Genomic DNA, 22,524 nt, shown 5'->3' with positions numbered 1-22,524 from the left:
CTAAGCTTGGTTGATACTTAAATTAGTTTTGCCTGCCTTCTAAATTTTGTTACATTTATACTTCCTGTTACCAGCTTTACTTCCTCCCAATTTAAACTATCCCTCAGGTTCCAATTCCCCTTGACAAGCTTGTATAAACCCTCCCCAACAACACTAGCAAATCTCCCTTTGAGGATACTAGTCCTGGTCCTGTTAAGATGTAACCTGTTCATCTTGTACAGGTCCAACCCGCCCCAGAAGCAGTCCATTCATGTATCAGTAGATGCAGGCTGCACTGTGGGTCAGACATCTGTTTTGCCAGATGGTCTCATTACCTTGTAAATATTTGATCTTTCTTTGAAGTGGGTTTTCAAAATCAGGCTTTGCCCTTATAAGCCACAGGGCCACAGCAAGTAAAGTAGAAAGAAAGTGCTCTCTGCTGAAGTGGTTAGAATAATTTGGTCAATTGCTCAGAAGACACGCATGGAGGATCTGTCATGGGATTGACTACCAGGATGGACTCCAACTCACAGGGAACCGGTATTATCATGGGTATGTACTATTTCTTGGTAGTTTAATAAAGGTGTTGAACCTTTGTTGAAACGTCATCCAAGTTATTTTGTCAGTATTTTCCAGAGTAAAGACAAAGAAATCTGTCGACCAGGTAAAGCGTCTTACATTACTTTCTTTTCAACACAATTAAAGGTTTTGCAGTTATTTCAGTGAAAATACCACTTTTAAGGGTATCAAATGAGGATTGAAAGGAGTTAATCTGTACAACAAAATAAACTGAAACAAATTTATCTTTATTTAACAACATTGCCAATTATTCACCAATTTCCACACAATCCATCAATTGCCACACATATTTAAACATCAAGAAACCATGGTAATGGGCCAAATGCAGGACATAATTAGGAAATAGTTACCACGTGACATAATTGATTCCTGTTTGAATTAAATAAAAATATCAGATTGGTCAAATTATTTCAATACTAAAGAATCATAGCATGATCCCATTACTGCAGTTATGTGACAAACAAAATATTTTAATAAATCATCAGCCTTCTGATAGCAGATCTAAACCAAGGTTCCAATGCATATCAGCTGTATATTTACATAGTAGAGGAAGTGGGGTTAGTACTTGGCAGTACTTTCTTCCCCAAATTTAGAAAATCAAAATGATTAATCCTAAATCTATTGGTAACAGAGGCCGAATTTCAATACACTGACATTTTCCGGCTGTGCTGTGGCAGGGCCTCTTGCCGGTGGTGATATGGCGGGCCAACCAAAAGCCAATGACCTTTGGTGGGATCAGCCGATCCAGATGGTGAGCAGCCTGGAAAGTCCCACCGGTAGGTTTTGTGCTGAAGAGCTTCAGCATAAAGAGTAATACCCATATTTAAACTTTATGAAAATTGTCTTCCAGCTTATGTTTCTCAAAAGCTCAACATGATGTAAAACACATTGAAACAGGTCAGATCACTTGCATCACCACAATGAAAATGATGCAGAACAGACTTTCTTCTGGTCCAGCTGAAAAATAAAGTTTGACAAAACATCGCTTCGTTAAAACTATTTAATTTTACTAAATAAATTTACTGAATTGGTTAAGCATTTAAAATAAAATAGAAACAGATTATTTTACAATAGAAATTATTTAAAATTTATCCTATTATTAGTCTTCAGCAAAATCAACTGTATGCAAATATCATCTTGCAATTTAAAAAAGTACAAAAGAGTTTTTAAAAGTGAATACAAAAGTTGTTGACTTTCATGTAGTAAGTACCATGTTTTCTTATTATTAAGACAAATAACAGAGGTTGACAAATATTGCAGTTCAACAGGTACCGTTGCTGAAGAGGCTTATGGAAAATGGAAGTTTTGCACCAAGTTATCTTAACAGAAGTATAGCATTAGATCAGTTCCATTTCTTTAGCACTTCCTCTGCTCCAGCAAACATCTTTTTAAATGGATTTATAACAAATCATTTACTAATTCCAAGCAATGTGCCATTGTTCTTTCACTGATCTATAGTTTCCTGCACTTGAAAGATAAAGTTTCAATGTCAGCAGAAGAGAAAGAACTCTGCTAAAATTATTGACGCACTAACTCTCCATGTGGCACCTTACTGTGCATTATTTATTGTCAGCATTCATACTTGAACTACAATTACAGGACACATCTTTTGAAAAACACAAAATTGGCCTAATTGGCTGAATATGTTACCAATGCTAACCGAAACTTGTGAATTTAAAAAACATAATTATGATACAGACCTGATCATGTACAGACATGTTCAAATTGAAACACCTTGAAATCCTTTATATGGCACTAATATTGAGGCTCATATTTTTCTAGGGACCTATTTGTGCTTAGCAAGTACCGACTTGATCTATAGTGCGCAGTTTATTTCATTGTTTTGGAAGTTCTACTAAGGGACAGGATGAATGGTGACTGTGTTGTCGAGGCATTACCATTTTGAGTGTACGAATAACTCAAGATTGCTCTGGACCATCAAGAAAATGCTGAAATCGACTAGGGAAGTCTTAACAAAGCACTTAGAAAACCATAGTATGATTAGACAGAGTCAATGGGCATGATTCAGTGGACAAATGTTAAAGTCCACTTTTGGGTGCGTATAGCGGGGTGATTTTCAGCAGCTACAGAGCCAAGAATCACCCCACTATCCAATAGTACTTTGCTGTTTCTTTTGGTCTCGGGGAGGTTCTCTCTGCCAAGGCCGCACTTGAGAGATTTCCTGCTGGTGAGCTGATGCAAGATAATTATCATGGATTAGCATGGATGGAGGATTAGTTAATGGACAGAAAGCAGAGAGTAAAGATAAATGGGCATTTTTAAGTTGGCTGTAACAAGCGGGGTGCCACAACGATTAAGTTTTGGCTCAGCTATTTATAATCCATATTAATGACTCAAGAGACTGAGAGCAGTGTATCAAAGTTTGCTGACAGTACAAAGCTAGATGGGTCCTTAATTCCATATGGCCTCCCCAATGGAATTGATCAGAATTCAAATTCAAATGAGCGGGAGAAGACAGAGTACCATACTAGAGATTTAGCATTGGGTAGAGGTAATTATACTGATCTGAGGAAAGAGCTGGCCCAAGTAGACTGGGCACAAATAATTGAGGGTAGGACAGTTGAGGAACAATGACGGATGTTCAGGGAGATATTAAATACCTCTCAAAGTATATTCCTGAGAGGAAAAGGAATTGTAAAAGGGAGAAAACCATTCTATGGCTAAACAAGGAAGTCAAGGAAGACATAAAAAGCAAAAACTAGGGCATACCATACTGCAAAGGCTAGTGGTAAACTGGAAGATTGGGAGAACTTTAAGGTTTAGCAAAAAGCTGCTAAAAGTGAATCAAAAGAGCCAAGATTAACTACGAATGGAAACTAGCAGAAAACATAAACACTGATACCAAAAGCTTCTACAAGTACATAAAGAGGAAGAGAATAGCTAAAGTAAATGTTGGTCCTTTGGAGGATGATACTGGTGAGGAATTAATGGGGAACACAGATGGCGGAAGCACTGAACCAATATTTTGCCTCTTGTCTTCATGGTAGAAGATAATAAAATATTTCCCAAAACTACAGTTAATGCAGAGGAACTTGGTGCAATAACCACCATTAGGGAGATGGTATTGACTAAACTAATGGGATTAAAGGCAAATAAGTCTCTGGGACCAGATGGCCTGCACTCTAGGGTATTAAGGGAGGTGGCAGCAGAGATAATGGATGCATTGGTTAGGATATTTCAGAATTCCCTGGATTCTGGAAGGGTCCCTGTGGATTGGAAACAGGCAAATGTGACATCCCTATTCAAAAAGGGAGAGGCGCAAAAAGTAGGAAGCGAAAAACCGGTTAAGCATAACCTCTGTGGTGGGGAAGCTGCTGGAATCAATCATTACGGAGGAGATGACTGAACATTTCGAAAGACAAAGCTCAATCCACCATTGTCAGCAGTTTTTATGATGGGTAAGTAATGCTTGACAAATTTGCTGGAGTTCTTTGAGGATGTAACCAGCAAGGTGGATAATGGGGTGTTGTGTTTTGTGGTTCCACCATTGATAAAGATACACACAGAACATATATGTGTTCAACTAGAACAATGATTTATTGTTAAACACGTGGAAAGATAACTAACAGATTTATATACAAAGTTATTTGAATTCCTAGGGAGCGACTCGAAGTGCGACTATCCTGTTGTACGGCCCACTACCAACTGTCGGGTCATTTCAGTCACGTGATGCATGTCTGACCGGAGGTCATGACTATGATTTCATGTACTGATATGCAACTTTATACATTTAGGTGTGCATGCATATCACCATGTGGGGAACCTGTGGATGTGGTATATCGAGAACTCCAGAAGGCGTTTGATAAGGTGCCACATAAAAGGCTGATCCAGAAGGTGAGATCACAGGGGATTGGGGTAGAGTATGAGATCAGATTGAAGATTGGCTGGCTGACTGACTGAATTAGAGGGTCAGGGTAAATGGGTCCTACTCTGGCTGGCGAACTGTAACTCGTTGGGTGCCGCAGGGGCCAGTCTTCGGACCTCAACGCTTTACAATCTAAATAAATGTTCTGCAAGCAGGGAGAGTGAAACATAGCAAGATTTGTGGATGATACTAAAATAGGTGGGAAAGCAGGTAGCAGAGAAATGGAGAGAAAGATTTTACATATGGATATTATAGGCTAGGAGATTGGGCAAACATTTGCCAGATGGAGTTTACCGTAGATAAGTGTGAGGTTATCCATTTTGGCCAAAAGAAATAGAAAGGCAAATTATCTAAATGGAAAAAAGATTCAAAATATATCTAGGCAGAGGGATCTGGGTGTCTTTGATCATGAATCGCAGGAAGTCAGTATGCAGGTAGAGCGTGTAATTAAAAAGGCAAATAGAATGTTAGTGTTTATTGCAAAAGGACTGGAGTTTACAGGTAGAGAAGTGTTGTTGCAATTGTATAAAGTGTTGGCGAGACTACATCTGGAGTATTGCATCCAGTTTTGGACTCCTTATTTGAGGAAGGATGTGGTAGCATTGGAGGCAGTTCAGAGGAGGTTCACCAGAATGATTCCAGGGATGAAAGTGCTGACATACAAGGAGAGATTAAACAGTTTGAGCTGGAATAAAGGAAGATGAGAGGGGATCTGATTGAGGTATATAAAATACCAAAAGGGATTGATAAAGTAAACGTAGACCAAATGTTCCCCCTTGTGGGGCAATCTAGAATGAGAGGTCATAAATATAGGTTGAGAGGGGGTAGATTTGAGATGAGGAGGAACTACTTCTCGCAGAGGGTGGTGAATTTGTTGCCCCATAGTGTGGTAGAATCTGAATCACTACATGGATTCAAGAAGTAGATAGATATGTTTCTGATAAAAAGTGGGTTAAAGGGATATAGGGAAATGGTAGGGATCTAGATTTGAGACCATGAAGAGATCAGCCATGATCTGATTGAAAGACGGAGCAGGCTCGAAGGGCTGAATTGCCTACTTCTGCTCCTAATTGCTATATTCCTGTGATTCCCTACCGGTTCTCTAACTGGTGGGCAAGACCCCTGTTTTGCAAATTAAATCTTGCTCATTGTAAGTAAGTGGGTAACAAGGTGGCAGATGGTGTATTATGTGGGGAAATGTGAGGTTATTTATTTAGGTAATAATAGGAAAGCAGATTATTTTGTAAGATGTGAAAAGTTTCAATGTGGTGTTCCAAGACACTAGGGTATACTCGTACATGCAATGCAAAGTTAACAGGCAAGCACAGCAAGCAATCAGAAAGGTAAATGACATGCTGGCTTTTATTGTAAGGAGACTGGAGTACAGGAACAAAGCTGCAACGGTATAGGGTTTTTAATGAGGCTACACCTCAAGTACTGTGTGCAGTTTTAGTTTCCATATCTAAGAAAGGATTTACTTGCTTTGGAGGTGGAACAATGAAGGTTTCCTGGATTAGTTCTTAAGATAAGAGGGGGGCCTCTGATGAGAGGCCTATACTTTAAAAAAAAATTTAGAGTACCCAATTATGTTTTTTCCAATTAAGGGGCAATTTAGCGTGGCCAATCCACCTACCCTGCACAGCTTTGAGTTGTGGGGCTGAAACTGATGCAGACATGGAGAGGCAGACATGGGGAGAATGCACAAATGCCACACAGACAGTGACCTGGGGCCGGGATCGAACCCGGGTCCTCAGCGCGTAGGCAGCAGTGCTAACCACCGTGCCGTCCCTATGAGAGGCCGACACTCTCTGGAGTTTAAAGAGATCGTATTGCAACAAACAAACTTCTGAAGGTGTTTGACAGAGTAGATATGAAGGGTGCCTTTGAGACTGGGGAATCTAGAACATGGCCAATCCACCTAACCTGCACTTGGACTGTGGGAGGAAACCAGAGCACCCGGAGGAAACCCACGCAGACACAGGGAAAACATACAAGCTCCATATAGACAGTGACCCACGGCTGGAATTGAACCCGGGTCCCTGGCATTGTAAGGCAGCAGTGCTAGCCACTGTGCTAGAACACTGGAGGTGTAATGGACATTACAATCAGTTTTGGTTTGCTAATTTAAAAAGACAGGAATTACAAAACAATGGAAGCATCTGTTAATTGGGATGTGGTACCAACAAGCATAGAAAACTACCCAACAATGTGGTTCATGATATAAAGCACATGTTCATAATCAAACCAAGTGCCTAATCCATTTGGAATTATTAGGCCTTAACTTGGAAGCTTTTGAAGATGACTAACATCTTCCTATATCTAGAAACACAAGACTCTTATTTAACAAACTAATTACTTGAAGAAAGAAGCAAATTACTGCAGATGCTGAAATCTGAAACAAAACAGAAAATATTGGACAATTGCAGCAGGTCTGACAGAATCTGTGGCGAGAGGAGGAAGCTAACGTTTTGAATTTGGTGACTCTTTGTCATCTCTTACTTGAAGAACCAATCTGGAAGAGTTGTGCCAAATTTCAGTTGAGAATGACTGCGTATTTTAACTGCCTGCCCTGTTTGTCAACAGATCAAGCCTAATTATCTATATAGGCCTAAGCATGTTGCTCCAATGGGATTACAATACAGCTGCATGTCTAACTTCTGTAGGAGGCAGTGGTGAGCAATTTTTGGAGGTGCTGTACATTGAAGCTGGTATGTGGGATGGCTTAGTTTCTTTTTAAATGCTTCCATTACATCAACAACATAAGAGCAGTTTTCCTTCAGAAAGGTTTAAGAGCAGTTTATTGAGTCACTCTTTCACAAATCTGAAATTAGTAGGCAGACAAGTCTCTGGTGCAGAACTGGAATAAAATTCCAAGAGGATAGAAGAAAAATTTGGTTTCTTCCGTCATTGCAAATGTTCGTCTTAAACAAGCCCTGGAGATTTTGTACTTTTCTATTATTTGAGCTGCAAGTGCAGTTCTGAAGGTTCATTGCTGGTGCATGAATGGGTTGGGTGAAGACATCAATTTATACATTTTTATGACCATCCTTTGGAAAGTAGAAATAAAGTTTACACTCAATGGACGGTAACAACATCCTTCACGATGGTTTTCGTGTTAAAGAGTAACAACAAGATACTGGTACCAATAAGGGGAAATAACGCTGGGCTGGTTCACACACAGGCCCCAAGTTTAAAACAGGAGAATTTCTTAATGAGACACGTCACTGTGGTTAAGCCTGTTGAATTAAGTACCTATTTCAAATTTATTTGGAAATAATCATTTAAACATGAACTTTCTCTCTATTAGCTTATTTGCACAAGTATTCATTTTCCTATGGTTATTGTCCCACGTTGCAATTTACTAATGCACTTCCACCAAAAGAGAAATGCTTGTTTGCTGGGCACTTAGAATTTTTAGATTTCTGTAAAAAAACCGGCGCGATTCTCCCAGCCACGCGTCCGGCCGCACGGAAAAGGCAGAGTCCCGCCGCCGCCGTTCACTCCTGGTCGCTGCCGGCGGGAACTCTGCGCGAAGGGTCAGGGGGCTCCGTCCCTTGCGGGGGGGGGGGGGGGCTCCGATGGTGTCTGGCCCGCGATCGGGGCCCACTGATCAGTGGGCGGGCCTCTCCCCCCCCAGGCCTACTTTGTTGCACGGACGGCCCCTGAACCCCCACGCCATGTTGCGTCGGGGCCGGCGCGCTGAAGATGTCCCCTGCACATGCGCTGGTTGGCGCGGCACAGCTGCGCATGTGCGGGTTGACACGGCGCCCATTAGGCGGTGGGAAGGGAGGCTGGAGCGGCGTGAACTACTCCCCGCGCCTGTTTCGCGTATTCATGAAACGCGACAGCGTTCACGAAGGCGCGAACACTTAGTCTTCATTTCGGAGAATCGCGCCCCTGATCTTTCTGTACACTAAATAAAATATACCAAATATAAGTGCTCAGTTCACCATACTTCATTCTGCAAAGAACACAATTGCATTAATTGCAGCTATTTATTTCTGCAGTCTAATCTGTTACTTTGTGCATAAAAGCAGGCTCAAAGAGAAACTCCCCGATTCAGACACCCATGCATCAGTCTTTCCCTTTCCCAAAAGCCTGATTCAACAGAGATAAAATATTCATAATGTATCGGAGCACGAGTAGATGTAAGCAGGAAATAGTTCCTCCTTACATTCTGGTTACAAGGTGTCTAGTATAAGAAATGGCAAGAAAATAATTTTAAATAAAAGCCTAGCGTGTGTTACAACTGTGCTAAATGATGTCCACAGTTAAATATTAGGGTTATTCACGTTTTGTTTCTGTTGCAATTCCCGGATGCTTTCATAATCATTTTCGCCATCTGTGCACAGAGATTGACTTCCATTAGATTCAGTTTCCTGTTCTGGAGATTCCTCTTTTAGAGCTCTGATAGGTTCATATCCTGGATCAATGTCCTCTCCCACATCACTTACAGATTCATTCTGACCTGCAACTCTGGATTCTCTTTCAGAGTCACCTACAGAAGCATAAAGATGACTGGCTGTAGATGGACGTCTTTGAGGAGTCACCTCATCAATGCTAGCATATCCTCCTTCCTGCTCTGCCTCTGCTTGAGACCATCGCTTTGTTGGTTTATTCACAGTGGAGTACATGGCTGTAATCTGGAAAGAAACAATTATCTTGCATTAGATTTCCAGATTGTCAAGACAAGCCACGACCAAACATTTACTTTTACAGATTCTGAGCCCATTGTCTTATGAGTTTAAAAGGTATCACTTCCCAAACTGATGCTGCCCAATCAAATATAAATGTCAACAAACTCCAAAATAATACGTAGTTAGTATTTTTCGGCTTTATTGGTACTATTGCATTGCAAAATTCAGGAAATTTTAGTTTATCTGTTAATAAAGAGGATAAAAGAACTATCAATTGTACTATCTAAAGATCCATGCTGATGTGTTTTGAAATGCAATCATGACTACATGGCCTGCTTGGCCTGGCATAGTCCTATGACCTCTGCTATGCAGGAGTGCCTGGGGGTTCAGTTCAATAAAGACAGTACATTAGAAAGACTTTTGAGCTCATAGCACATGCCGTGAAATGAGAGATACAGAGAAATTCACTAGAGTGTTTGAAGAGTTCAGGCACAATATCACTGGAATATCACAATATCACTCAGCAATCTGTATGAAAATCAATAAAGACATGAAATGAAAATCGCTTATTGTCACAAGTAGGCTTCAAATGAAGTTATTGTGAAAAGCCCTTAGTCGCCACATTCTGGCGCCTGTTCGGGGAGGCTGTTACGGGAATTGAACCGTGCTGCTGGCTTGCCTTGGTCTGCTTTCAAAGCCAGCGATTTAGCCCTGTGCTAAACAGCCACTGTTTACTTATTTTCCCAAATTACTTATTTTCCAGTATTATGCTCATCATTAGTGTTGTCTTTTTAAAATCAGACTTTTTATTGTGATGTAATGTTGTTCCATAGGGTTACTGTAGTATAATGTTCATTTTGCAATTATGGGTGAAATCAATGTATGAACTGTGTTCACAATGCTCAAGTACTGAGCACGCTGTTGTTAAAATAGGAATGAATTACAAACAAAGTAAGAGATAACTAGAGGAGCTTGCATGCCAACAGACAGCATTCACAAGAAATGTCTACTTTTTCACTGAGATTAGAAATGGGTAATATTTAAAACATTAATTCAGTGATAAATCTATGGAACAAACTCATTTAGGGGACAGTGGAAGTAGAACTTGTAAATGTAAATCAGATATGATTCAGATTTTGGAATACAGTACATAAAATTACTTGCATTATTAGAGCACTTTTCATGACCACTAAAGGTCTCAAAATGCTTTACAGCCAGTGAAGTATTTTTGAAGTTTAGTCACTGTTGCAGTGTAGAAAATGCAGCAGTAAATTTGTTCACAGCAAACTCCCATAAACAGCCAAGTGATTGTAACCAGAAAACCTGTTTTTGTGATATTGATTAGATAAACATTGGCCAGGGCATGTCGGGTAACTCTCCTGTTCTTCTTCAAAATAGTATCATGGAATCTTTTACATCCACTTGGGCAGGCAGATGGGGCCATGGTTTATTGTCTTGTCTGAAAGATGACATCTCAACAGTGCAGCACTCCTTCAGTACCCAACTGGAGTGTCAGTCTTGCTTTTGGGCTCAAGCTCCAGAGTGGGACTTGAACATAGAACTTTGTGATTCAGAGACGAGAGTCCTACCAAATGAGCTGAGGCTGACACTGCCTAATTGGATTTTACATAGGTAAAGTATAATACGCTTAATTGAGTATTCCTGGCAGTATTATGTAGAACAAACATTTGCAAAATAGTGCCTGAGGCTGCGTGTGATATACTTTACTTAGTTCAAAAACGTACACTGAAACGATATTTGAATTGAAGTAGAATCACTGTTATAGTACAAGGGCACAGCAAGAGCTACTGTGGGACTCAGAAACAGTATCGCCGGCAGTTTGGCGGAAAGAGACATATGACTTGAGACCAGAGTCAATTGCGGACTGAACAGAGACCTGTGTAGAAGCAAGCATGAAGGGTGGCACAGTGGTTAGCATTGCAGCCTCACAGCACTGAGGACCTGGGTTCAATCTCGGCCCCGGGTCACTGTCTGTGTGGAGTTTGCACAGTCTCCCAGTGAGTGTGTGGGCCTCACTCCCACAACCCAAAGATGTGCAGAGTAGGTGAATTGGCCATTAATTGGAAAAAAAGCACGCATGGAATTATCTCACAACATGGGCTATACCCTGTATATATGTAGATAGTTATGTGTTATTCATAAACATAATGCTCAAGCATATAAGACTCAGAACTTCTTTCTGAGAACTACTGAACATACAACATACAGCTCGGTGAAAGCTAATGGAAATACACAGAACCTCAGCTATGCTGGAGCAGAAATTAAAAAGCTGGGAAGTTAAAGGAGCAGCACTCAGATCTAACAAAGTGCTTAAAGTGAAGGCACAGAGGGAGATCAGTTGAAAGAAGCTTCATTGCTGAACTGGAAACAGAAAGGCAGAAGAAAATCAAAACTCCACTGTGTAGCTGAGGACTCCACAAGATTTTGAGGCATTCCACTGTGAATGCCCATACAGTGCAGAGTCAACGGACCTAGTAGGGGTGAGCAAAAAAATCAGTACTAAGCCAGGACTTGTTTAAGAAGCTTTTGTGCTGAGAAAAAAAAGTCAGAGTAACCCGTTTCCAAAATCACCGCGACAGCTGCAGCTACACAAAACCCTGGTTAGACCCCACTTGGAGTACTGTGAGCAGTTCTGGGCACATCTTCGGAAGGATATTTTGTCCGTGGAGGGAGTGCAATGTTGGTTCACAAAAATGATACCTGGATTACAGGTTATGAGTTATGAGCAGAGATTACTCTAATTAGACCCGTTTTCGCTAGAATTTAGAAGGTTAAGGAGTGATCTGATTGAAGTATTGAAGATATTAACAGGGAAAGACAGGGTAGATAAAGATAAACTACTTCCATTGTTTAGAGATCTAAAACTAGGGGGCATAGTCTAAAAATTAGGGCTAGACTGTTCAGGAGAGATGTTCGGAAAGCCTCTTCACTCAAAGGGTGGTAGAGGTTTGGAACTCTCTCCCACAAACAGCAGTTGAAGCAGGAACAATTGTTAATTTTAAATCTGGATAACAAATCAGCATTACCAGACCAATTTCAACCGATTCAAGAGCCAGAGCAAACACAGACCGATTCAAGAGCCAGAGCAAACACAGACCGATTCAAGAGCCAGAGCAAACACAAAATTGAGGACTTTGGCAGAAAAGATTCTTTTTTTTTAAAGAAAGTATTTTATTGAGGCATTTATAATTTTAACAATTATAAACATCAAATTTCAACAAGAACAAAAACACAGCAATATAACCTACAAACTCCCCCGAGCACAGACCCCAGCCAACATGGCTTACATAAAGAGTGCCACCTTCCCCAGCCTCCCCTCCGTTGGTTCTCCTGCCCTCACTCATCTCTCCCACACCTCCCCTTTGCCCCCCCCCCCCACTGACAGCTTAATTTTTCTCAAAGAAGTTGATGAACAGCTGCCACCTCCGAGCAAACCTCTGCAACAAACCCCTCAAGGCGAATTTAATTTTCTCGAGTCTGAGAAATCCCGCCATGTCACTAACCCATACCGCCGACTTCGGGGGTCCCGAGTCCCTCCATCCTAGTAAGATCCGTCTCTGGGCCACCAGGGAGGCAAAGGCCAGGATGTTGGCCTCTCTCATCCCCTGGGCTCCCGGGTCTTCCGACACACCAAAGATCGCCACCTCTGGACTCGGCACCACCCTCACTTTTAAGACCTCTGACATGATGTCAGCAAACCCCTGCCAGAAACCCCTCAGCCTCAGACATGCCTAAAACATATGGACATAGTTCACAGGACACCCCCCCCCCCCCCCCCCACCACCACACAGCGCCCACACCTATCCTCCACCTCCTCAAAGAACCTGCTCAGCCACAGTCATGTATGCCCTATGCACCACCTTGAATTGTATCAGGCTGAGCCTGGCGCATGATGAGGATGTGTTAACTCCCCTCAGGGGGCAGAAAAGATTCTTAAAGTGGATGATAGCTTTGGGATTAGATAAAAAGACATAGATTGAACAAGTGAATTCACTGATTTATTCAGTAGGTCCAATGGTCGATTATATTATTGTGACCTCACAATAAATCCTCAGATAAATTTGATTAAGTTCTAAAATCATTCTATACATATTTTAACCGAAGAAGCAACAGAATTTGAGAGAGAATAAAATTCAACAAATGTGTCCAACAGACTGGAGAACCTGTTATAAGTGGATTATACAGACTGGTTAAAGACTGTGGCCATGGTGACCTTCAGTCAAAAATCACAAGGGATAGAATTGTTGTCAGAGTGACCAACGATGCCCTTTCAGATATACTACAGGCAAAGGAAGATATGAACTTAGAAAAGGTCATCCAAATAGTCAGACATTCTGAAAGATCATCCAAATAGTCAAGACATTCTGAAATCCACGAACCGCACCAGTCCATTTTACATGACGTAAACAAGCCATAAGAGAGAGCAGCCCCAACTGTCCAGCTAGTAAAGCAACATAGGGGCAGAGAGATTCCAGGCCAAAGAAGACCATACCCAAGCTGACCACAAGAGGGTGGATAATCATGTCAATGCTGTGAGGCCAAATGATCTCACAGGCCAGAGCAATGCCCAGCAATCTCACTGCAAGGCTTCAACTGCAACCACCTGGGACACTTTGGAAAGCTATACAAAGCTAAGGCACCCAGATGGGTGGAGGATCCCAAGACAATCCATGAGATTGAAGTACCACACCAGGAATTGACCCAAGGGTGCTTCTTGGGTGAGGTCAAGGATCCTGGAATCACTTTTTGGAATGCAGACATCTCAGTAATATAGACACCAACACCACAGGAGCCAGTGTTATGGTCCTTTCTTATAAGGAACCATGGCTGGTGATCGAATGCTTGATGCCACCCACAATACAGCTGTATGGAACAGATGGCACCAAGCTTGCAGTTAAAGGTATATTGTAGGTGACACTCCAATACAAAGAGAAATGAATATGTAAGACATTATTTGTAGCCGACAATCAATAATTTTCTCTTTTAATCAGAAAGGCATGTGTGAACCTCAACCGCCTTCAGAAAATTGACACGGTCAACCAGCAAGGGTCTGGTTCCAAATTTTAAAATGTTTCCCAAACTCTTCACTGGATTGAGGTGACTGAAGATTGCATACAATATTACATTGAGAGAGAATTGCAAGCCTGTGTGCCTGATCACACCATGGAAAACATTGCACCCACTCATAAAGCAAGTGCAGCAACAACTGGATGATTGACCAAAATTGGAGTCATCGTCCTCATCTCAGCCTACTCAATGGTTTTCAGCAATGGTCCCTGTTCGGAGGTCAAGCAGGTCCATCTGCATCTGTGTTGACCTGATACAACGCAACAAGAGAAGTCCACGCAATAACCTCAGTGTCCAACAGCCTGACCAAGCTCTCCAAAGCACAGTGTTTCAAAGCTTAATGCTAACAGCAGTTCTGACAACTTACACGAGACGAGAAATACAGGTTGCTGACTAAGTTTATCATCCCTTTTGGCAGATTCTGCTTCGACCGATTGCTATTCAGCACTTCCTCAGGATTTGAGATTTCGCAATGCATAATGTTAGCCATTTCACAAGACCTGGAGAATGTCATCTACCATGTGGATGACGCTTTGATCCATGGCACAACAGGAGGCTCACGGCTGTCCTAAAATGCTTGCATAATATGTCTTTCGACAAGGAATTAGAATTATATGTTGCTAAATTGGAGTACAGTATATATATATGATCACAACTGGTTAAAATATGCTTTTCTTGTACTTTCACAAGATGTTCTTGCAAAATTATGATATGGATGAACTAATGTCTGGAAACAAGAGTATTAATATTAACATAACGAGGATTACGGGGCGGCACAGTTGCAGTGTGGTTAGCACTGCTGCCTCGCAGTGCCGAGGCTCCGGGTTCGATCCCGGCCCCTCGTCACTTTCTGTGTGGAGTTTGCACATTCTCCCTGTGTCTGCGTGGGTCTAACCCCCACAACACAAATATGTGCAAGGTAGGTGAATTGGCCACACTAAATTGCTCCTTAATTGGAAAAAAAAGGGAACTGGGGTACATTAAATTTAGATTTAAAAAAAAGAGGATTAACATTGTTTTTATCTTTAATTGCCAATCTGGGAAGTAAGTTGTCAAGAGGAGGTTGAGTGTCTGGAAAATGGATAGAGATAGGTTAAATGAGTGGGCAAAAAATGTGGGAAAATGTGAATTTGTCCAAATTAGCAGGAAGAATAGAAAAACAGCATATTACTCAAATGGAGAGAGATTACAGAACTCTTGAGATAGAGAGAGAGAGATCTGCGAGTCCTGGTACATGAATCACTAAACGTTAGTATGCAGGTACGGCAATTGATTAGGAAGGCAAATAGAATGTTGGTTTATTGCAAGTGGTATGGAATATAAAAGTAGGGAGGTTTTATTGCAGCTGTACAGAGCACTGGTGAAACCACATCTGGAATACAGGGTATAGTTTTGGTGTTGTCAATTGAAAAAATATGCAGTAATATTAGATGCAGTACAGAAAAGATTCTCTTGACTCATTCCTGGGATGAAGGACTTATCGTATGCAGAAAAGGTTGAACAGGTTGGGCCTGTACCCATTGGAGTTTAGAAGAATGAGGGGCAATCTTATTTAAACATACAAGATCCTGAGGAGATTTGATAGGGTGGATGTTTCCATTTGTGGGGGAGACTAGAATTAGGGGACAGAGTTTAAGAATAAGAGATCTCTCTTTTAATACAGAGGAGAAATTTCTTCTCTCAAGAGTTCTTAATCTGCAAAATTCTCTTCTCCAGAGAGCAGTGGAGGCTGAGTCATTGAATCGATTCAAGGCAGAGTTAGACAGATTTTTGATCTACAAGGGAGTCCAGAGTTATGGCGGGAGGACAGGAAAGTGGCATTTAGATAACAACCATGATCCCGAGTGAATGGCAGAGCAGGCTTGCAGGGCCGAATGGCCTACTCCTGCACCTAAATACTATATTCCACTGCAGCTGCTTGTTGTTGTTTGTTGTACTGCTGACTCAGACCTCACATGCTGACTGCATACTAAACACCTGAAAGATTTGCTCCAGCAAATGAATGACAAAGAAGGGATAAAATCTAAAGCTGGTAGATTTTAAGAAATTTCTCATTGCATATGTTGCATTTAATTTAACTACTTTGGACAGGATTCACCAACCAACCCGCCGTGTGTTTTTTGGTGGCGAAGGCAGCCCGTCAGCGGGATTTACCGATCCTGCCGTTGTCAACAGTGCACCCCTCATCACCAGGAAACCCGTGCGCCGGTGTGGGACCGGAATATCCCTCTGGCATGAACAGCCGGCAATATCATGCCCAACTTTGCACATAACTTCAGGCTATGTAAAATTATGCAGGACTATCTCGGTCCTAAAATGTCAACCAAAAATAGCCGTTAACCAGGCGGAAGGTAGTTTGGTCAAGGTAAGGAATTACAAGCTTATGGTTTGAAGAGAAGTTCAAAGCTCCTTTGATCAGCGCCAGGGAACTTGCTAAAGACCATTGCAGCTCAGAGTAGAGAGAGAGTGCTTGTGGAACAACTGGCTTGTGATAGCAAATTAATTTGAAAGTTAAAACCAAATTGAATTAACAGAAAATAAACAACAAATAGATAAGTAACAGTTTAAATATTACTGGGCTGGATTTCACGCTTCCCAACCAATGGATTTAAGGCAGGGGGAATGTAAAATCCCGTGAGTCGCCTTCCTGCCACTGACTGCCCCTGACCTGTCTGAACCTTTATGCGGGGTGGGGGAGCCCACTCAGCCACCCACTCTTTGGCCAAATCAGGTCCTTATGTGGTTAATTAAGGGCCTCACCCCATCCCCACTGGGCGTTTGGGGGGGGGGGGGGGGGGGGGAGGCACACCATGCAGCTGCACAGGCTGCTGTGGGACAAGAGAGGGAACCTCTTTGGGCCTGTTGGAGTCACTCCCCCAAAGGTCATCCCATCCTTTAACTCTTCACCCTGTCCTCTTCATTTTGGCCTCCCACCCCACTCGTTGAGGTCTCCAGCTCCTGACTTATCTGGTCTCCTGGTATGGTGTGACTGCCTGTAGTCCCAGCAGTGGCACTGCTCCTAGTTGATACTCCTGAGACTACAGTGCCGCAGTGGCCATCTTTTAATAATATAAGCTGATTTGATGGATTGTTTTGTATAACTTAGGCTTATTAAATACCCACAAAATTGTTACCATTGATTTGAGGTTTTAAATATTTGTCAGCTAAACTGAAAAGGATGTATTCGTCATGCACATAACTGAACAATTCACAGTTGTTTTTTGAAATCTCCCTGAGGATTTTGGTCTATTGGAGACCAAAGGGAAACAGTGCTCGCAACACCATGAATTTAGTCTTTTTTTAAGAACTACTTATTTATTGTGGCAGGTTTAAAAGAAACGCCTAAACATTTTAATTATTTCAATTTTGCCACAGGAATCTTACGGGAAGCTTTCCAGAAACGCAAGCATATTATGTGTTCTTGCCCTTATCCATACCTTTGTTACTTCATTTGAAAAGTCAATTGAATTCCTCTAACATGGCTTCCTATTCAATACCTTACAACTAATTCACATTTCTAAGTATTTTCTATTGGGTTCCTCCAAAATCTTATTTTAAATAAAGGCACTGTACCAGAATTTCTTGAACAATCAACTGCATGAATGACACAGACTGATATTAATTAACAATTCAGCAACTTGTAGCAAGGAAGCGATACCCATGAACAGCTAATTGCTCAAAGGTTGCTAGCTGATTTGTGATATTCCAGCATTAATTTTGTGAAAATGGAATCTCACGCATAACCCTTCCTGTGAGTCTCATGGAGTTGCTACATTTATGCATCAGTTGCCCATTAAACATGCACCAGAAAGTCAAGTCTTGTAATTAACAGTGCAGATATACTTTTACCAATGTGATAAATGTTAATGACTGCCAATTAACCTCACTTTCCCAGAAAGAAAATAATTTTCTATTTGAAGTCTCCTTCCTTCGTTTGGAAATTTTAAAAGAAATTTTTTAAATTACAAATTTGATATTTTTATCCTTACTTGACCTGTCTTTTTTCCTCTCTCTTAAATCTCTCTTTGTGACTCCCCTTGATATCATGGCAGTTATTTTTTTTTAAATGTATTTTATTCCAAACTTAAATAAAAGGGTGCAAAACATAAACAATTTGGGGAGCAAACTCCCCAACACACAACCATACAGTTTGTGAAAATGTTTCCATTTTTCACTCCCCCTCCCCCCTCAACCACCCACCCCCTGCCCCGCCCCGGCGACAAACAGCTCAACACGACCACGAACATCCCCCACCTTGCCTCGAATACCTCCGCTGAATCCCTTAATTTGTACTTGGCCTTTTCCAGCCAAGGAAAATAATACAAGTCCCCCAGCCAGGCTGCCACCCCGGCGACAGTGCTGACCGCCACTCCAACAGAATTCTTTGCCGGGCAGTCAGAGGTGAAGGACACAACGTTGGCCTTCCTTTCTCCATCAGCTCCAGCTTCTCCAATATCCAGACTACCGCCACCCAAGGGCCCGGGGCTCACCCTCCTCGTTAGCGACGCAGACACGCACTCCCAGAATTTCTCCAACCTTTCACAGCCCCAGGTCATATGTGTGGAATTCGATGGACCCCGCCCACACTCCTCACACTCGTCTGCCACTCCCTGGAAGAATCCACTCATTCTTGCCCGCGTCATGTGTATCTTGTGTACGATCTTGAACTGTATCAGGCTCATCTTTGCGCACGAGGTCACATTTACCCTTCGTATCGCTTCACTCCATGCTCCCCAATTTATCTCCCCTCCCAGCTCCCCCTCCCACCTCTCCTTAATCTTCAGCAACTACTCACCTCCCTGCTCTCCCAGCCACCCATATACGTCTCAGATCCTGCCCTCCCCTTCCACATCCAGAAGCAGCAATTCCCTGATGGAGGTACACCTCCATCAGGGTGTCCCTCGACAACCTGGGGAACTCTTTCCAAACCTTCCACGCGAAGTCCCTTACCTGCAGGTACCTAACCTCACTTCCTCTCAGGAGTTCTACCCTTTTGTTCAGTTTCTCTATACTGGTAACCCCTTCTTCCAGGTATGGATCCCTCACCTTAACTAGCCCCACATCTCTCCACTTCCTATACATACAATTTATCACCCTGGCTCAAAACCGTAGTTTTTGCACAGCGGTACCAGCACCGACATCCCTTCTATCCTGAAATACCTCCTCAGATGGTTCCAGACCGTTACTGTGTACTGCACCAACGCGCTCTCCGTGTATTTCCTTGGCGCTATTGGCAATGCTGCCATCTCCATAGCCCTCAAGCTGGGCCCCCTACAAAATTCTTCCTCCATCCTAACACATTCTGCCTCATTTCCTTCCCACCACCATCTCACCTTCTCCATGCTTGCCACCCAGTAATAGTGCACCAGGTTCAGCAACACCAACGTTCTGCCTCTGCCTCTGTAACAGGGTCCTCTTAACCCTTAGCATCTTCCCTGCCCATACAGAAAGTCTGAAATAATCATATCCAGTTTCCGAAAGAAGGCCTTCGGTACAAAGATCGGGAGTGTCTGGAATATGAACAGGAACCTCAGCAGAATGTTTATCTTCACCACTTGGACCCTCCCTGCCAGAGTCAGGTGCAATGTGTCCCACCTCACAGATCCTCCCTAACCCCCTCCACCAGCTTTGTTAGATTCCATTCATGTAGCATCATCCATTCCCTTGCCACCTAAATCCCCAGGTATCTAAAACCCATCTCTGGCCACCTTGAACTGTACCGGGGACTTACGCCTACATTCCCCTCTATCGTCTGCCATCCTCCCCTTTTGGCTCTACTTCTGTTAGTTTCACCCTACACCTGGCCCATCCAAGGTGACCCCTTTTTCTGCCCCTGACCATATTTCTTCTCCAACCTCGCTGTGTCGCATCTCTCTTCCTTCCCTCCACCCCCTACACAGCCACCTCTCTCGGCCTTCTGCACCAGCATTGCCTGGCAGCGTGGAAACTCCTGCCCAAAGGCTCCTTATACTGATGCCCCACCAATCCTCCACCCTCACCCAGTTTATGCTCCTTGATAAAGTCATTGGCCGCTTCTGGGATCTCAAAATAATATTCCTGATCTTCATAAGTCACCCATTATGTTGCCGTGTAGACCATCCCAAACTTGCTCAGCGGTTGATACAACACCGCCTTGACCCTGTTGAACGCCGCATGCCGTTTTGCCAGTTCAGCTCCAATGTCCTGGCATATTCAGACCTTGTTCCCCTCCCATTCGCAGTTCCGCTTCTCCCTGGCCCACTGCAAGAACTTCTCTTTCTTCACACTTGCGGGGTCTCACGATAACCGCCCGCGGCAGCTCCCCAGTTCTTGGCTTCTGCCTCAGAGACCTGTCCGCCTCAGAGACCTGTCCACCTCAGGGACCTTGTCCAGCATCCCCTCCACCGCCAGCATCCTCAAAACGTACATCGTGGTACTTGCACCTTCCACTCCTTCAGGCAGGACCCCTATTCGCAGATTCTGCCTCCTCAACCTGTTTTCCTGCTCTTCCATCTTTGCTTTCAATGTCTTGCAAAGGTCTCCTAAGAGCTCCACCTCTGCCTCCAGTGCCACCACTCTTATTGCTGTGTTCAGAGATCACCCTATCGATCTCTCAGATCTGCGACGCCTGAACCTCCAGACATTTTTCCACTCCCTCCAATGAGCTCTTCAGGGGTGCCACAGCCCCTTCGATGGCCTTTTATTGATCCTCCTGCATCTCCTTCCTCTGCTGGCGGAACTCTTCCTTGATGAAGACCATCAACTGTTCCATCTGGGGCTTTCCAACTTACACTGATTCTTCCCCCTCTGCCATCTTTCCACTAGTTGCTGCGTAACAGGTCTCTTTCAACTCCTTGGCCAGATCTTTCACCTTCTTCTGCCCGGTTTGGTAACGAGCAGAAATGCCATTCCGAGGGGGAACTTCTCCTCCGACCTTCAGTTACGCTTTTCTGTCGAAGTTACACCCGATTTTGGGTAAAAAGAGCTCTTTTCTACGCCTTCAAGCAGGAGCTGCTCTGTGTGCGACCACTCACACCATGGTCGCCACCAGATGTCCATCATGGCAGTTATTAGACCGAGTGTGGTATCATGGACCCCAAGCAAAACTGGAGTCAATGGGAATCAGGAGGAAAACTCTCCGCTGGAGTCAGACCAAGCACAAAGGAAGCTGGTTGCGTTTGTTGGATGCAAGTCATCTCATTCCCAGGACATCCCTGCAGAGATTCCACAGGGTAGTGTTCTAGTACCAACCATCTTTAGCTGCCTCATTGGTGACCTTCCTGCCATCATAATGTCAGAAGGGGGGATGTTCGCTGATGACTGCACAATGTTCAGCATCATTCACAACTTCTCAGAAACTGAAGCAGTCCATACGCAAATGCCGCAAGAATTAGACAGTATCTAGGCTTGGGCTGATAAGTGACAAGTAACATTTGCAACACACAAGTGGCAGGCAATGACCATCCACAAAAAGAGAGAATCTAACCATCACCCTTTGACATTACCATATCTGAATCCTCCACTATCAACGTCCTTGGGGTTACCATTGACAAGAAACTGAACGGGACTGACCATATACATGTGAATGTGGGGGTATGTTCGCAGGGGAGACAAAAATTGGTGATGTGGTAAATAGCGAGGAGGGGAGCCTTAGATTACAGGATGATATTGATGGGCTGGTCAGATGGGCAGATCTGTGGCAAATGGAATTTAACCTTGCAACGTCTCAGATGATACATTTTGGGAGGACTAACAAGGTCAGGGATGATAAGAAGTACAGAGGACCAGCAGGTCCTCGGATTGCATGTCCAAAGATCCCCGATGGCAGAAGAAGATGGATAAGGTGGCTAAGAAAGCATATGGGATACCTGCCTTTATTAGCCGAGGCATGAAATACAAGAGCAGGCAGGTTATGATGGGGCTGTATAAAACACCCGTTAGGCCACAGCTGAGTACTGTGTGCAGTTCGGTGGCCACACTATAGGAAGGAAGTGATTGCACTGGAAAGGGTGCAGAGGAGATTCACTAGGTTGTTGCCTGGGCTGGACTGTTTTAGCTACAAGGAGAGGCTGGATAGGCTGGGTTGTTTTCCTTCGAGCAGAGACTGCTGAGGGGGGACTTCATCTGTGCACAAAATTATGAGGGACAAAGATGGGGTGGATGGGAAGAAACGTTTCCCCTTAGTAGAGAAGTCAATAACCAAGGGGCATAGATTTAAGGTTAAGAAGCAGGAGATTCCAAGGGGACTTGAGGAAAAACCCAGAGGGTAGTGGGAATCTGGAGCTCACTGACTGAAAGGGTGGTAACGTTGGGAACCTCACTACAATTAAGAAGCATTTAGGTGAGCACTTCAAATTGAACAATGGGGTATAATGG

General features: G+C 43.2%; 1 protein-coding gene across 5 annotated transcripts in view; it reads right to left on the bottom strand.

The window, feature by feature from the left end:
* Nucleotides 1-764: 764 nt before the first annotated feature.
* The window catches only part of pag1 (phosphoprotein membrane anchor with glycosphingolipid microdomains 1), a 344,956-nt gene continuing 323,196 nt past the window's right edge, over nucleotides 765-22,524 (bottom strand). For all 5 annotated transcript variants that reach the window (XM_072467488.1, XM_072467489.1, XM_072467487.1 and 2 more), the window contains one exon: nucleotides 765-9,087. In XM_072467488.1, coding sequence (XP_072323589.1) covers nucleotides 8,716-9,087 — 372 coding nt within the window. In that variant the 3' untranslated portion in view covers nucleotides 765-8,715. The remainder of the gene's footprint in view (nucleotides 9,088-22,524) is intronic.

This window comes from Scyliorhinus torazame, chromosome 11 (assembly GCF_047496885.1).
Source record: "Scyliorhinus torazame isolate Kashiwa2021f chromosome 11, sScyTor2.1, whole genome shotgun sequence".
In the NCBI taxonomy this organism is placed as follows: domain Eukaryota; kingdom Metazoa; phylum Chordata; class Chondrichthyes; order Carcharhiniformes; family Scyliorhinidae; genus Scyliorhinus; species Scyliorhinus torazame.
The sequence above is the reverse complement of the archived record's forward strand: the minus strand, read 5'-3'. Positions and strand labels throughout refer to the sequence as shown.